Source organism: Pteropus alecto, unplaced genomic scaffold (assembly GCF_000325575.1).
Source record: "Pteropus alecto unplaced genomic scaffold, ASM32557v1 scaffold92, whole genome shotgun sequence".
NCBI classification, from domain to species: Eukaryota; Metazoa; Chordata; class Mammalia; order Chiroptera; family Pteropodidae; genus Pteropus; species Pteropus alecto.
In genome coordinates this window covers 8,081,908-8,099,255 of record NW_006432447.1, presented here as the reverse complement: position 1 = coordinate 8,099,255, position 17,348 = coordinate 8,081,908, and the positions used below count along the sequence as shown (strand labels likewise).

At 32.8% G+C, this 17,348-nt stretch overlaps 1 protein-coding gene across 4 annotated transcripts in view; it reads left to right on the top strand.

Moving 5' to 3' along the window:
* DNAJC13 (DnaJ heat shock protein family (Hsp40) member C13) overlaps window positions 1-17,348 on the top strand; it is a 104,237-nt gene that overhangs the window by 21,136 nt on the left and 65,753 nt on the right. For all 4 annotated transcript variants that reach the window (XM_025043571.1, XM_015585797.2, XM_006907245.3 and 1 more), the window contains 11 exons: window positions 4,346-4,421; window positions 5,264-5,413; window positions 5,844-5,885; window positions 8,564-8,764; window positions 10,848-11,054; window positions 11,145-11,240; window positions 11,588-11,679; window positions 14,948-15,114; window positions 15,225-15,304; window positions 15,388-15,557; window positions 16,002-16,101. In XM_025043571.1, the coding sequence (XP_024899339.1) occupies window positions 4,346-4,421; window positions 5,264-5,413; window positions 5,844-5,885; window positions 8,564-8,764; window positions 10,848-11,054; window positions 11,145-11,240; window positions 11,588-11,679; window positions 14,948-15,114; window positions 15,225-15,304; window positions 15,388-15,557; window positions 16,002-16,101 (1,381 nt within the window). The remainder of the gene's footprint in view (window positions 1-4,345; window positions 4,422-5,263; window positions 5,414-5,843; window positions 5,886-8,563; window positions 8,765-10,847; window positions 11,055-11,144; window positions 11,241-11,587; window positions 11,680-14,947; window positions 15,115-15,224; window positions 15,305-15,387; window positions 15,558-16,001; window positions 16,102-17,348) is intronic.

Sequence of the window (17,348 nt, the reverse complement as noted above, 5' to 3'; positions counted from 1 at the left end):
GGGCATATCAGTTTTGCATTTTATTTTATATTTAGAATAAAAGGAGAAGGCGTAAAGAGGATTACATGAAATTCATTGGTGGTAGATTAAGGAGAAGGGAGGTGGGGAGCGAAGTAAAACAGGGAAATCAGCGAAGTAAAACAGGGATTGGATAAAAAGTAAAATGGAGAGATACGTTTTTTTGTGTGTGTGTTGGTGGGTGCAGGATAGGTAATGTTTAACATACATAGTTAACAGAGGTATGCGAGTAAAAAATAATGAGGAATGTTGGAGTAGTCTTGCCTGGTACCACTGAAAGGATTGAAGATCTTAGTTTTAAAAGTAATAAAGGTTTTATGAGCTTAAAAAATTTGAGAACCATTATTTTATAGGAAACATAAGTTTTTTTCTGTATTTTATAAAAAGAAAGTAATGTTGAATTTTGTCTACTTTGAGAGAACTGAGTAACACAAATTTCTTTGCATAAAAGTATAACCATGATGGTAGCCAATATTTTTGTAGTATCTCTATTGAACACTATTGTACATGCCTAATTGATATAAGCTAGTTAAGAGTATTCAAGTCTGAAATTACTTTCAAACAATGACTGACGAGTATCTTAGCTCTTACTATTTTGAAGTTTATTTCATATATCTGAATTAGTTAATTAAATAAGTAAAATGTTGAGAGAAAAGTAGGTCTCTGAGGGACTCTCTTATTTACTACTATATCATTGAACCCAGCACAGTGTTATGTGCTCTTCAAATACTGGACTTGTCCATGGTAATACTTAATACAGTATCTGAGCCAACATGTTAGTTGTTTTTTTTTAAGTTGCCATGTAAAAAAAATCATGTTATAAAAAGTTGTGTCAAAGAGGAAAGCAATATTAATAAGGACTAGAAAGTTGAATGATATAACATTTTTATTTGCAGGAATTAAAGTAACATAGGAGCATGTTTGTTTTAGTTCAAGTTAATATAAGTTTGTCTGCTAAAAAATCTGAACATCACTTGTCAAATCCAAAATTTGATTATATTTCCAGCTTTTGCTTCAGTGATCTTTGCTTTCAGATGATCTTTCTTCTCTTCATCAGCTCTATTATTAGCACAGTGTTTTTTAACTTGTTTATATCTTTATCACCAATTGATATGGGAGCAAAAGGCCCCACAGATAAAGTAGTTGCCTCAGTTTTTTATTTACTTAAATAGCATTAGTTTCCTAATTCTAAGTAACATATAGTTAATGGGTAATATAAATCATATTTCTTAATAAGCTATCACAGAATAAATCTGTGAATTATGAAAACATAAGGAGTGGAACAAATACCAGCTCTCTCTATAGGCATTTATTGATGTGTGTAACTAGTTTCAAATAAAAAGGAAACAAGTGCAGTAAGTAAAGTCAATAATGATTATTAATTTCTCAGTTGGGAGGGAAAATGTTTGCTTTCACATTTCTTCATATTATGTATATGGCATTATCTGTCATAAATTTCTCATGTTTTACTTTATTTAGTCTTTATTCCTTTCGTAATTTGATTTTCTATAGCTGTATTTTTGTAATAAGAACTTTTAGTATGATAATTTTTAACAATTAGCCAACAAATTCATCTTAAACCTATACAACAGCAAATTAATTTATAAATGGCAGTTTCTCTCTGCAGATAGTGAATAAAATGTACTTTCATAAGAATATGGACTTAAGTCTTTTCCTAATGTTATAAGGGTTATGAGTAAAAAATTGGTGTGAAATTAGTTGCTATTCGACTTATGTTTTATTTTAAAAGCAAGAACAAGTCTATGGCCATGCCACCCTGAACATGCCCAATCTTGTCTGATCTTGGAAGCTAAGCAGGGTCGGGCCTGGTTAGTATTTGGATGGAGACCACCTAGGAAAGACCAAAAAAAAAAAAAGCAAACCAGAGGATCATAGATTTGAATGCATGTTGACTCGTTGGATAGATTGATCTATTTAGCTATTTGACAAACATTTATTGAGCATCTCTGTATGCAGTTCTGGGTACTACTATGGGTTTCTAAAATAATGAAGACCTGTACCTCCCTGAATTTATGGAATCTTTGTCTATTCTTTATGACTTAGGACATTAGTGGCTTAGTAAAAGATTTAAAAAACTTAAGTTACAAGTGTTGTGACTTATGAGATCATTCAGATTTTAATCTCTAAATCTAATATCCGAGGGGGCTTTTTAGGTATTCTTTGAAGGTTTGGGGCTGCTATAGAAGTGTTTTAAATGACCTAAATGCATTTGCCTTATCCTTAGAGGGAGGTTCAATAGCCATTCTAGAGGAGAGAGTCATGGGAGCTCTTATGGAAGAAGGGAAGGCAAAGAGAGGGGAATGGAAGGGAATTCTGAGAATTTTCTTATGCTTTCTTCTTAAGGAATGCTTTAGAGTTTAGTATATATCTGAAAGATAGCTAGCTCTGAGTTTACTAGTCATGACAGTACTTTGGGCCTAATGGACACATAATTCTAGGATTCTTTTGTTGAAGGATCTAGAATGTGTTCTCCCAATATATGGCTATTTAAAAGAAATAATTTAAATAAAAAAGTTAAAATTCAGTTGCATTAGACACATTTTAAGTGCTCAATAGCTATATGTAACTTATGGCTACCTTATTGGACAGTGTAGATGTAGAATGTTTCCATCATCTTGGAAAGTTCTTTTGCACAACACTAATCTAGATGATAAAGTTACAAGAGAAAGATGTTAGAAGGGCTTAGTTGTACTAAGGAGATTAATATAGAATTGCAAAATATATTTTCTTAACTGAGCTCCCCTAAGACTTGGAATGTGACATCAGTTGACATTTGGAACATTTCAGGCATTTAATTTTTATTCTTTTGCTACCAGAGTAAAATAAACAAATTCTGCAGGGAAAAAAATACTTGTATTATATGGTAAAAATTAATAAAATCTATTATTTTTTCTCAAATGGAAATAACCTTATCATTTTTATTATATAATGTACTGATTAGAAAAAAATAGACTAAAAAATTAAAATATGAGAGATTTCTCTTGATCTTAATGGAAATATTTCTAGTGCGTTAAGCTTGAGTCTGATAATGGCTGTTGGTTTAAGGTAATGTATGTCTTTTTACTGTATTACTAGTTTAAAGAAGAAAAGCATGATCTTCATAGATATTAAAAAAGGCATTTGTTTATATTTAACATCTACTTTGATCATTTAAAAATCTCTTACTAAAATACAAATAGACGTTTCAATAAATATGATCAATTATATTACTAGATTTTTCTAACATCAGACTCTTCTTAAAATGAACCTTCTTTGGGCATGATGTATTATTATTTTAATATGTTGCTTGATTCTTATAGCTAATATTAATTTTTAAAAATTGGTGAATTTTTCTTCTTTTTTTATGTTGTCTTAGTAGATTTTAGTATACTAAAAGAACTAAAAAGCTGCCCTTTGTTTTTTGGAACAATTTAAGAAGCATGGGACTTAACTTGCTCCTAAAACAAGGAGGTTTTATCTCCTTGTTTGAGACTTGGTGCTTTTAGGCTATAATTCTTTGCAGCTTTCTAAAGTTCTTCTATATAGCAGTGATTTATTCTTAGTTTTCAAATTTATTAGCATTGATTTACACACTTCATTTTTTATTTTTTCTGTATGTTTATAAATTATTTTTAATTTTGTTTTTATGTTTTCTTAGACTGGCTAATGTTTTACCTATTTTATTTACAAAGAACAAATTCTTCAGTTTTAAATGTTTTTCTAATGCAGTTTCACTTTATCATTGTGTTTTCCTCTCTCTTCTAAAGGGTTACGATATCCAAATGTTTTTTTTCCTTGATATGTTACTTTAAGTGAAGGAAGTGAAGCGAGAAGTGAAAATTGCTTGTCTGTGGTATAGGCTTCCTACTTCTATAAAATTGCAACACTTAAATGTAATAGGTATTCGCTTAGATAGAAATGATTAAGATTCCAGAATATGGCAGTGACTGACCAGTGTCAGGTCATGGCTTTCTTAAAAGAATATTTTGAAAGACTTATTAGTGTGCAGTGTCTTTTTTTTTTTTTTTGAGATAAAATTTTTCCATTTAGAATCTTTCGGGGTCCTCAAGATTGCTTACATTGACTGTACTTTTCTATTTAAGGATCTTACTAGTTCACAGTAAATGAGTGGTGGCTGGGTTTTAATACCAATTATATTTTAGAGTGTTTAAAAAATGTGAGAATATAAAACGAAGCTGTATTTTGTCACCATTAATCAGTTAACACATTTTGTTTATTTATTGAAATGCTCCTTTTGTGTTGAAATCATATATATTTTCTTATAAAATGTTTCTTTAAGACTAAATTCAAACATTTTCCTTTGTAGGTATAAGCGTGTCTTTTCAGTTGGAACCCATGCGATTACTACATATAATCCCAATACTTTAGAAGTAACAAATCAGGTAATTATATTAGAAGCTGTTAGGTGTTCGTTTGAACACCATTTGAATTTTAAAAGCCAGGACATGAAGTATAACCCCTCGTCTGAAATCAGTACTTTAGGATAGAAATGTCAAGTCCGAAAGAGATCGATATGCTTATATAATGCTCAGTGCTCAGGACCAAAAATAAGTAAATAGAAGGGGATAGGAAGACAATGTACTTATTTCTAGGCCCTAAATGGTATAACTTTTTGATATGTTATTATAGATTATAGTCATCTCTTTTATGTAAAATTGGTAAATTAGTTCTTTATAATTTTAAAAGTTATGATGTTACTATGACACAGGCAAACATGTCACAAGTACAATTACAAGTGCAGTGGTCAGAAAATACTTATCATGGAAGATTACTGATTATAAAGTCAAGACTAACCTGACATGGATAAGTAAACATATATCTGTGTGTGTGTGTGTGTGTGTGTGTGTGTGTGTGTGTGTATTTTCTAGTTTATTTTAATTTGAAATTAGGCATATTTTACAGATCCCTTTTTTGTTTTTAACAGATTTACAGGTAGTCATAAAATTTATTCCCCAATTTGATTCACTTCTGTTTTTTAGTTGTTTTGGATTAATGTCATTAATCATTAAAATTGGAATACAGATGGGTTTTTTTTTTTTTAATTGTCTCTAATGACTGAAAACTTTTAAAAGAATTTGTTATAGAATTACTATAAGATATAACTTCTCTAGACCTTGGTGTTTTGTAAAATTTTTCTCATTTAATCAGTGACTGTGAAACTGAAGTAGTGAAAATAATTGTCACACTTATAGCACCAGTTGAGAGAATTCCTTTCTTTTGTTAGTGGCCTTATGGAGACATTTGCAGTATCAGCCCTGTTGGAAAAGGACAAGGAACAGAGTTCAACCTCACATTTCGTAAAGGCAGTGGAAAAAAGTCAGAAACTTTAAAATTTTCTACAGAGCACAGAACAGAACTTCTTACAGAAGCATTGGTAAGAACAGTTTCATGTTAATAAACTAAATTTCTCTTTTTTTAAAAAAAAAAGTTTTTTAAAGCACAAATATTAATGTTCTGAGCCTCTGTTCCCATGATGCTTATTTTTTCTTATTGACCTTTAACTCGACACTGTAAAACTTTCACTTTTCTCTAACTGAAAGACTCAAAAACCCTGTATGTTTCATAGATTTTAGTCTTTTTAAGTGTATATACAGAACAAAACAGGTATATGTTTAATTATCTTGTTTTTCAAAAACGTTCCACGCATTCTCTATTAAATATCCTTAAACAATACCTTTAATAACTTTTTTTTTTTTATATCAAGTTTACAAGTTGGAATTTTGCGTATTCTGGATAGAAAGGACTGATCTGTGATTCTTCCCTTCTGCTCTGTTCATTAACTGTAGTTCTGCTTTCTCTTTCAGAGATTTAGAACTGATTTTTCAGAAGGAAAAATCACAGGAAGGGCAAGTATCTAACATTTATTAATATCTATTTTTATTTGTTCAGCTATTGTCCTTTATTGTAAAAATCATTCCACGATCTCTGTGTTCCTTTTCTGGCAAAGCTAAAGGGTAAAAATGAAAACAGTTTTAATGTATCCTGATAACTACATGATAAAGAAGTGAATGTAGTTTCACAGGAAATGCAAATATGAAGAATTAGATTTACGGCTGCTAATGCCGATAATTGGGAAAATTTTCAGGCAGAGAACTATATAGCATTAAAAACAACCCTATTGCCATTCAAGCAGTCTTTATTCAGTATTCAACACAGCAACAGTAAGCATTGTACTGCTGATAATAGTTGTTAGAACATGGCAATATTCATTTGTTGTAGGAGTTTCCTTTTTTAGAAGTATTACAGTTGTAAGGTTTGAGTATATCTTGTATGTTCTTAGAGTGGATCTGAATGGTAATGAAGTTTTACATGGTATGCTGACATCTTTGGGGAAGTCATGGTTACTTATTAGAATCTTCTTAACTTGCCCCAGGTTTTTCCTAGTAATATTACAGCAGCATTTAAACTAAATCAGAGATTTCTAGGATGGGAAATGGGAGTTTATTCTTTTTTTCAGTCCCTTGAAATATTGAATTTTTTTCCGTGAGATGGTATGCTTTTACAATTGGGGAGTTACAGGGGGCAGAATAATACCTAAACTCATAGTATTGTTCAGAACTCTGGCTTCTGACAAAAGGCAGGAACCGAATTCTGATACACTGGCAGTGCCATTTTCCTGTCTTTTTAAAGCTCTCATCCTTTCTATGGATGTTCTACTGCATGTTTCAGCATCCCAGAGTCTTAATGATCTCAACTCAAGCAAGTGGCTGATTGCCCAGGAGCCATTTAAAACAGTTTAATGGCAGTTGGCAAGCTGCTTGTTTCTTGTTGCTGATAAACCACAGACAAATTTCTATAAATCATAATTTGGTATGCTTATTTTATTTTTGCAGGTGAGTTTTCAGCATGTCTCATCTGTTTGGAAAACAACTGATTCCAAAAGCATACTAATAGATTCTGTTGATAAGTTTCTTTCTATATCAGTTAACTTCAGCAACTTAATACTTTTCAAAACTTTGTGGTGGAAACAGTATCTCTAGAAGATTGCCTGAAAGACAGTCTGCCTGATTTTATATCAGAAATAAGTGGTATCTCCTCCTCCCCCAGATGCTGTGCTGGCTAAACAACACTCTTGCATAAGCTGAATTTGGTCTTCAGACCTTCCAAATTGCCTCTAGATATACTCTAAATCTCAAGTTTCTCTTTCATGGCCTCCACAGTCATGAGGGATAATGATTTGTTTCCATTGAGCATATCTCATTATGACAGTTGATTATCTGCTAGAAAGAATGTAGAATATCCTGCATAGTGGATTGGGCATGTAAATAGGCATAGTTTGGAAAAGCACCACCATTTTTGTGGCTTTCCTTTTACCCCCACTCCTGGAAAGGTATGGCACAGCTTCATCCTTCAGTTTGGAAATCAAGTCTCTAAATACATTCTTGGGTTATGCAGGCCCTATTGTCTTTCTGCAGAATTCCTTTTATGGAACTATAATGTGTATGATGCCATCGATCAATAATGCCGAGGGGCCTTGATGTCATATGATCCTGTGAACCTCATAGCTGGGTTTAGTATTGGGATGTTAGTGGAGGTGTTTATTATTTAATGCCTAACACTCTATTCTGAACAGCCACGAGAGAATTTCCCTCTTATTTCATAATTAGAAATAGTTGTACTCTTGAGCAACCCATTTAATTTTACCTTAATTTTACCTTAACCATTTAATTTTCCTCATATTGAAGGGTAGGGAATTGTGGACTTTTTGGATGGGCAAGGGGATATTCATTTCACATCTGACATTTTGTTATCCTTATATTCTCTTTGCTTCATTTTGTCTTTTAAATTCTTTTTTCTGTATCATATAATTTTGTTTAGCAGCCTCCACTAAGCCCTTTTTTCTTTTTAAGAATTTAAAACTGGGTAGTAAATGAATGTTGACAGTTCTAGTCATTTATGATACTAGGTACTTTAACTTACAAAAGAATGTTTTGGTCTAAATGGAATTTTACTTGCTAATAAGATCAAACTTCTGAAGGTAACTTTCCACTGGTGTGATTAGAAAAGCCTAAAGTGAAACTGAGGCTTCAGCTTTTGTGTATGTAGAAAGAAAATCTATATTAATATCTTGGATAGTTCAGATTGTTTAAACTGAATACTCTAACTTCCCCAAAATGTGACTTAGCTCTTTCCTGGATCTAAATTAAAAGAATCCATCAACAAAAGTTGAAATCTTTTTCCCAATAAAACTCTTTGAGAATAACATTTCTGTTTAGGATTTCTTTTTTCTTCCTATAGATTTGCATAAAAGTGACTTAAAATTGTTTTTGCAAAGTATTGTAACCCCAAACTTAATTTAAAAAGGACATATTGTCTTCAGTTGGAGTGAACATTCTTAATTAAATAAACACAAACCTCCAAATAGCTAAAATTAATGTCTTTAACATTTTGGATATTAGCTCTAAATATTTATAGTATTGTTCAGATTTTTGGTTGTTTCGTCAATAACCGACACATTAAATGTAACTTTATTTTATGGTAAGTGTATATATATGAACCTAAAATTAATATTTTTTTCCTCTAGAGATATAACTGCTATAAGCATCACTGGAGTGATACAAGAAAACCTGTTATCTTAGAAGTAACTCCTGGAGGCTTTGACCAAATTAATCCTGCAACCAATAGAGTCCTCTGTTCCTATGACTATAGAAATATTGAAGGATTTGTAGATCTCTCTGATTATCAAGGAGGGTTTTGTATACTTTATGGAGGATTTAGTAGATTGGTAAGTGCTGTTTTTAAAGAGTTATTTAAAAAGGGGCATGACCATTTGAAGGAAAGCAGAGTTTTGACACTTCATTTTGAAATTTCATGTGATTCCTTTGGGAGGAAGTGTGATATTAAGAGTTTAGGTTTTGATATCAAAGAGCTTGAATCCCAATTTGAAGATCTCTAAAATGAGAAGAGTGATATACATGTCTTTTTTTTTTTTTTTTTTGAGAATCAGGTGAGATAATTTATGTAAAATGTTTAGCACAATGTATGGCTTAGTGTTCAATAAATGATAGAATTTTTATTTTCATTAGTTTTGATGTCTTGAAAGTTTCTAAGCTTTCTTTGTGAAAGTAATTTAAAGTCTCTTATTTTTATAGTCTTTCCTCAGCTGTTTGTAATCTGAAAGCTGAGTATTGAAACTTCAAATTTGGAATTCATTGCATGTTTTTGTCTTGAAATTATGAATTATACGTAAATTGTGGAGTATAGCAGAAGCTATTTAAGATGCTGAGACCCTGTTTGTTAACCAGTACTAGAAGCTGAGCTATAGATGATGACCATCTTTTTATAAGAAATGTCCCGCCTTCCTTAATGAAACTCCGCACATCCAAGATGAGCAGTAGAGAGAGTCCACATAGAGAGGCTCAGCTGAGCTGTCTCTTGAGAATTTTAATTCCTATAGCTACCTCAGTGGCCTGGGTAGAGTACTCCAAGATTTAGTGTTCTGTACATAAGTTATACTACTCTGGGTAGCAGAGCCAGGGCGAGCCTGAAACTTTTAAATACATAAGAGCCTAGAGAGTAGCAAAAAGAAAGTAAGGAGAATGAAAGGGGAGGCAAACAATATGATTTACAAAATATGTTAGTTCTTCAGAGCTTTATAAGCCTTTTTCCATCCTAAATTTCACTGTTTATCCAGGTGATGGGTGCCATCCTAGTGTCCCTCATCTAAGAGAACACATGTTACCTCTGAATCTAGACCCAAAAGATGAAGACCCAAAGAGAAAATTAGTTCCCTCTCCCACCCAAAAGCAGCCTAAAAGTTTGCTATGGTAGTGTTGTTGTCCAAAGCCTTGTCTCTTTCCTGGGCAGTGGAAGTTTGTAATGATTAATCCCTTGGTGGAAAACTATGGCCCTGCAGACCTTAACAGAGTAACTGTATCACAGTAATTCAACCAAGCCTTACAGTACATATGGTAAATATTAAGGATGAGAATTCTGATACTTCTCAATTGCCAACATATTTTATTGCTTAATGGCATTAAGCAGTTTTGATTTTAATCATCTGCTTTCTAAACATACTCCCTGCCTTTTAAAAGACACTAGCTAAAATGAATTAATTCACTACAAGTATAGTAACGTGACAGATTCATTCAGGAAATCTGTATCTGGAACCTTCTGATCCATAGTGACTGTGATAAGCTGCTGGGAATAAAATCAGGTTTTAATACATGATCCTATCCAGTGCTTCTCAGTAGGTGAGATTTCGGTATTCTGGACAAGACAGTTCTTTCTTGTGTGGGACTCTTCTGCCCTTTGCAGGACATTTAGTATTTCTGGTCTCCAGGCACTGAATGCAAGTAGCAATACCTTATTCTTAACCTTTATAAATACACTCCTGAGGGTTGGTTTGCAATATCTATGGGCCAATGACTTGTATACATTTAAACATTCTTCAAGGTAATCTTTTAAGAAGGCCCACTGTGAAAACAGATTAAATCATAGCTACCTTAGTTGAAACTGGAATCCTGCCCACATACTACTCACCATTCCCATTGGACTTGGCTGGAGTCCCTAGGGACCCTTTTGAAAGTTCCAGAGTGCTATTTTCCACATGGTGATGAGAACCAGACTGTGAGTAGCTATAATTTCCATTCAGTGAGTTATTTGCAAGGCTCTGTATCTCAGACCGTGTGATTTTAATTTAGTTATAGTGTTTCTACCACAACACATTGATTATTTACCTATGATGATATCTACTACCTTTTTTTCCTCTAGAATTGCTACTTCGGTCTCTTTTCTATGAGTTGATTCGATATGGCTACATTTTACATATTTCAACCCTGTCTTTTTAAATTTCAAAATTTGTGCAGCATTTGTTTGCATCAGAGCAAAGAGAAGAAATTATAAAAAGTGCGATAGATCATGCTGGCAACTACATAGGTATTTCACTGCGGATCAGAAAAGAACCTTTAGAATTTGAGCAATATTTGAATCTCCGCTTTGGAAAATACAGCACTGATGAATCCATCACATCTTTAGCAGAGTTCATAGTCCAAAAAATATCTCCTAGACATTCGGTAAGACCCATGTGTTAAAGATAAAAGTTTGTTCATCTGATTATGACATTTTTCTTTGATAACTTTTTAATGTCTTGATTTTGTTTAAAGGAACCTGTAAAAAGAGTTCTAGCGCTTACAGAAACATGTTTAGTAGAACGGGATCCAGCAACCTATAATATTGCAACATTGAAGCCGTTAGGAGAAGTAAGTCCCATCAGTATTAGCTTAAATGAGATTTCTTCCCATTGATAAAGTAGAATAAATTTCTTTCTATTATAATATTTTTTCATGCTTGAAGATGAGAAACAGGAAGAATATATAGTTTTAATTCTTCACATTATTTATTGACCTTAGAACAATGAATATTTCAAAATTTATTTTCCACATATATAATGAATGGAACTTTTTATTCAATAATTATATGAAATTTTGATATTGTAAACATTACATTTTTAAATAATCAACTTTCGTAAAAGATGATGTGTGGTTGTTCTAACAAAATACAATCAAACTAAACATCTTTTGATGAACTTGTTTTTTGTCTTTATTAGGTATTTGCATTGGTTTGCGACTCAGAAAATCCACAACTTTTTACCATTGAATTTATAAAAGGGCAAATACGGAAGTATTCTTCAACAGAGAGGTATTTTTTAAATCCATTAAGCTTTTGAGAGTCTATTATGTGCAAAGCACAGTGCTCTATCAAAGAGGGAAAACAAATTTACAATCCAGAACTTTAAATTATGTAATTTAGGTAAAGACATTATTTTATTGTATGTTTAAATGACTTTCATTCAGTTGTCAAATTCCTAAAGAGAATATAAAAATGGTGACTTGATTTTAAATGAAATGATGAAAATAAAGTGTTTCGGAAGCATAAGCTTTTAAAGCATATTTTGAAATAGCAACTACTACTTTTCACTGTTAAATTGTTGGATATTTAAAGTAGCAAGTTGCTTTAAATACTATACTCGAAGTTACTTTTCCATGTTAGTTTATTAGGCTAATTACTAATTTTCCAGTAGAATATTCATATGTTTATATTACTGTGGCTTGGTTGTTGAGTACAAACCTGTGAGATGCTATAGCTCATAAACTCCTCCTGTAAGCTAAACATACTTACCTTGTGCTGTGCTGTGCTGTTCTGTTCTGTAAATGACTGTATCTCCCTTTATATACTAAGCCATTGTCATGGGATTAGCAGTGTTTACATTCCAAGCAGTTCTTTCAGTAAATAGATAGAGACTTAATCTGTTTTTAAAACTTAGTTGAAACAGTTATGTACATTTTGCCATTGTTTGTAATATAACCTTATTGAAGTGTTTTTCACTTTCTGTGGTATGACTAGTAACTTTCTTACCTTAGAAAGCTTTTGATATAAAGTCAACAAAATGGTATCTTAAGCAAAAGGTTGTATTTTTTCCTGTCCTGAATTGAAGGAAGAGAACTTCTGAAAAATAGTGCAGATGTTCCAGTCAGAGGAAGGATCTCAATACTTACAGTTTGTCATGTCTATTATGTAGCTTTATGTACATTATATTGATGAATTTTAATGATAGTACTAGGAAGAAGGTGCTGTTATTACAAGTAAAGCTTACATTCAGAAAGTGCAGTAATTTCTTTGTGATTTTGAATTTGGAAAAGATTTCTTAGATATAATACCAAAAGCACAATTATAAAAGAAAAAATTTGACTAATTAAACTTTGTTCAAAACTTAAAACTGCACATTAACTAAAAGAAATAAACAAGCCACAGACAGGGAGAAAATATTTGGACAACATATAGCTGATCAAGGGCTCACATCCAGAATAAATAAAGAACTCTTATAACTATGTACTAAACAAACAAGCAAACAAACAAAACAATAATAAATGGGTAATAGATTTAAATAGATGCCTTGCTAGAGAAGATATATAAGTGGTAAATAAACACCTGAAAAGATGTAAGTCTAGGGAAAAGATAATGAAAACTCCTACATAGCCACTAAAATGGGTAACATCAAAAAACTAGCAGTGCCAGTTGTTGGCAGGGATGTGGAGAAACTGGAACTCTCATACATTGCTGTCGAGAATGTAAAATAACAAAACTGCTTTGAGAAACAGTTTGGCAATTTTGTAAAAGATCAAACATATGACTCAGCAGTTTGACTTATAAGTTTCTACCTAAGGGAAATGAAAACATGCCCACATATGTAAATGTTCATAACATTACTCATAATAGCCAAAACTAGAAACAGTCCACGTATACATTACCTAGTGAATGGATAGGCAAAAATACTGTGCATCTACACAATGGAATACTCAGCAATAAAAAGGGCCAAATCTTAAAAACATACAATAAGTTAAATAAGCAAGACACAAAAGACTACATATTATGATTTAATTTCTGAAGTTTTTTTAAAATAGACTTTATTTTTTAGAGCAGTTTTAGGTTCACAGCAATATTGAAGAGAAGGTACACAGATTTCTCATATAAGTCTTACTTCACCTCCCCCAAATTCCATGTGCGTTGCCTTCCCTGTTATAAACATCTCCCACCAGAGTAGTACATTTGTTAACTGCTGAACCAGATTTGGACAAATGTATAATGACATATATCCATCATTATAGTATCACACAGACTAGTTTCACTGCCTGAAATTCATTCTCTTCCCATCCCCATACCTTGGCAAACCTTACTGTCTCTGTAATTTTGCATTTTCCAGTGTCATAGTTGGAATCATACAATTTGTAGCCTTTTCATATTTGCTTCTTTCACTTAGTTTTATGCATTCAACTTTCTTCCATGTCATTTCATGGCCAAGTAACTCATTTCTTTTTAGCAGTGAATAATATTCCATTGTCTGAATTATTTTTCTGTTCACGCTTACTGAATGACATCTTGGTTGCTTCCAAGTTTTGACAATTCTGAATAATAAAACTCCTGTAAACATCACTGCATGGATTTGCATGGGCGTAAGTTTTTAATTCCTTTGGGTGAATGCAAAGGAATATGATCACTGGATCATACAGTAAGAGGATGTTGAGTTTTGTAAGAAATTGACAAACCATCTTCCAAAAGTGGCTATGCCATTTTGCATTCCCACCAGCAACGAATGAGAGTTCCTGTTGCTCCACATCCTTGTCAGCATTTGGTGGTGTCAGTGTTCCAAATTTTGGCCATTCTAATAGGTATGTAGTGGTATCTCACCTGTTGACTTAAGTTGCATTTCCCAGATGTCATGTGATGGAGAGCATCTTTTCATATGCTTATTTGTCATCTGTATATCTTTGGCAAAGTCTCTGTTAAGAACTTTGGATCATTTTTTTAAATTGGATTGTTTTGTTTTTCTTACTGTTGAATTTTAAGAGTTTCTCGTATATTTTGGATAATAGTCCATTATCAGATGTCTTTTGTAAATATTTTCTCCCAGACTGTGGTTTCTCTTTTTATCTCTTGGTGAAAAACTATATAGATAGAAAGCAGATAGTTGTTGCCTGGGGAGTTTTTTTTGCAAATGGGCACAAGGAAACTTTTTGGGGTGATAGAATTTTACCAGGACTGAATTGTGGTGATGATTGTACAACTGTATAAGTTTACTAAAAATTATCAAACTGTGTATTTTAATTGGGTGAATTTTGTGATTTTTAAGTTATGCCTCAGTAAAACTATTAAAAATAATCTTAAGGAAATAGCAGAAAAACAGTAAAGCTACTGTGCTCAACTTATACAAGATAGGTGACAGCAAGGTGAAGAGGCTAGTATTGAAACACTAGGCTTTCTCCTAAAGCCCGTTCTTTTGTGCTCCCCATTGTACCTAGAATGCCCACCTGAACAGGTTACCTGCTAAAGGGCCTATATTGCATTCTGAATCAAAATTCTCCTTAGTTCTCCTCAATTTTAAAACCTTTTTATTTTTAACCTTACTTAGAGATTCCTTATTAGCAAGTTTGCTGGATGGAGTAAGAGCCTCTGGTAACAGAGACGTTTGTGTAAAAATGACATCAACCCATAAAGGTCAACGATGGGGGTTACTCAGCATGCCTGTAGATGAGGAAGTAGAGAGCCTTCATCTTAGATTCCTGGCTACACCTCCAAGTAAGTATTGATTTAAATATAATTGCATTTCTATCTATCTAATGAATAATAATTTAAGAATTAAGAATGCAGGTCTCTAAATCTTTTTGAACCTTTTCATCTCCTTACAGATGGCAACTTTGCAGATGCTGTATTCAGGTTCAATGCTAATATTTCATATAGCGGAGTTCTGCATGCAGTGACACAGGATGTAAGATAAATTGTATCCTAATTTGTTCATTGTCATTAACTTTCGGTATGGAAACTTTTTTGAAATAATCTGTGTTCACCTAGGGTCTCTTCTCAGAAAACAAAGAAAAACTGATCAATAATGCCATAACGGCATTATTGTCCCAAGAGGGAGATGTTGTTGCTTCAAATGCAGAACTTGAGAGTCAGTTCCAGGCTGTGAGGAGGCTTGTGGCTTCCAAAGCTGGCTTTCTAGCCTTTACTCAGCTTCCAAAGTAAGTTGTCTCCTGAAACATACCTTCTTTTAGAGAATTTGAACAATTCAAAACAAATAATCAACAATTTACCTCTTTATAGCTGACTGAGCTTGATAACTTTTATATGGTGATACGGTAGTTTTTATTCATGAGGTAAAAAAAGAAAGATGAGTGGAACCGAAGGGGGATATTGGTATCATACTCGCCCGTAATATTACTGACTCTTGTTTTAGTTAATTCTAATGGGAAATTACATGTCTTTTAGTTTTAATTATCCATAAAGTCTTCCCCTTCAAAGAAAGTAAGTTATGAAAACTGGTATGTTCTAGAAGCGGGATTCAAAATATATAATCACTTCAGTAATGCAATGGAAACTTAAGATGACTTATTATGTTATATTTTAAGAATGAAATAATAGAATAATGCTCTGATATTGCTATTATATACTTTTTCCCGCACAAGGTTTCGGGAGCGTCTGGGAGTGAAGGTAGTAAAAGCACTCAAGAGGAACAACAATGGAGTAATCCATGCAGCTGTTGATATGCTCTGTGCTCTCATGTGTGTAAGTAGTGTTTTTCTTAAATCGACTGATGATTTAAATTTCCACAAACCCATTTTACCAATGAAATTCAGTGTTTCTGTATTTCCTAAATTGCTCTCATAACCATTTATTTATTCAAGTAAACATTTGTTTAGCACATCTTATAGACACTGTGCTACATAATAGACATACAAAAATGTTAAGGCAAAGCTCCTTCCCTCCTTGAAATCACTGATAGTTTATTAAGGTAAGCTTATGTGTGCAATAAAAAGTTGCAGAGACCATGGAATGCCTCAAAAGCAGCACTTAATTTTGGTTTTGTGGTCAAGGGAAGATAAAAGATTCTAGGCTAATCTTTCATAAGATATGTATTGGGGGTGCACAGGATTACGAGTTATAGCTAGAGAGATACATGCAGTTAGTCATAAAAAAGCCTTTCGTATCAGACAAAGAAGCTAGATTTTTACCCTGTAGTAAGAAAACTGAAAAATTTTTCACCAGGGGAGCAGTAATCTATCAGGTTTAAATTTTAGAAAGTTCAAGGGTGCTATGTGGAGAGTAGATCAGAGGCAGGTAGACCATGTAAGGATGCCAAGGTAGGATAGGGGCTAAAGAAGGTACATTTGAAAGCTGTTTGAGAAGTAGAGGTCCGACTTGGTGACACCTTGTTTGGTGGGGGGGAAAGCAATTGTTCAGTATAACTGAAATTTCTGATTTACTCAATGGTGTATAGAGTAGATGGTACTTTATTTGTATGTAAAGTGTTTTAGGCAACTTTGCGGCATAGAACAAACGAAAGTAATCACCTTGCATTTATTCTCAAAAGTGAATTTTATTGTTTTTATTACTACAAGTAAATCCATTGAAAGAATTAATGGGACAACTAGAACATGAAATACCTGTAGTATGAAACAAACACATTGAGCCCTCATTACCCATTAGGTTTTGGCTACGTGTTTTACATGAATTATCTCACTTAAGCTTTGCAACAGTGTTATGAGACAAGTACATACTCTCATTCCCACAGTATGGCTGAGGAAAAGGAGACTAAGAGTTAAAGTAACTTTCCTTGTTTAAAGTCAGATGTAGCCAATAGCAGAATTAGGGTTTTATCTTTATTCCTAACTATCATTCTGGAATCCTTTATTACTCTCAGTTATTCCAAGAGTCAAAAGATAATCACCTTGAGACAAATATTTGCTATGAATTTTAGTACTTGCTTTTCAATGCTAAGTTTTATTTCAAATTTAAATTATAAAATTGAGGAA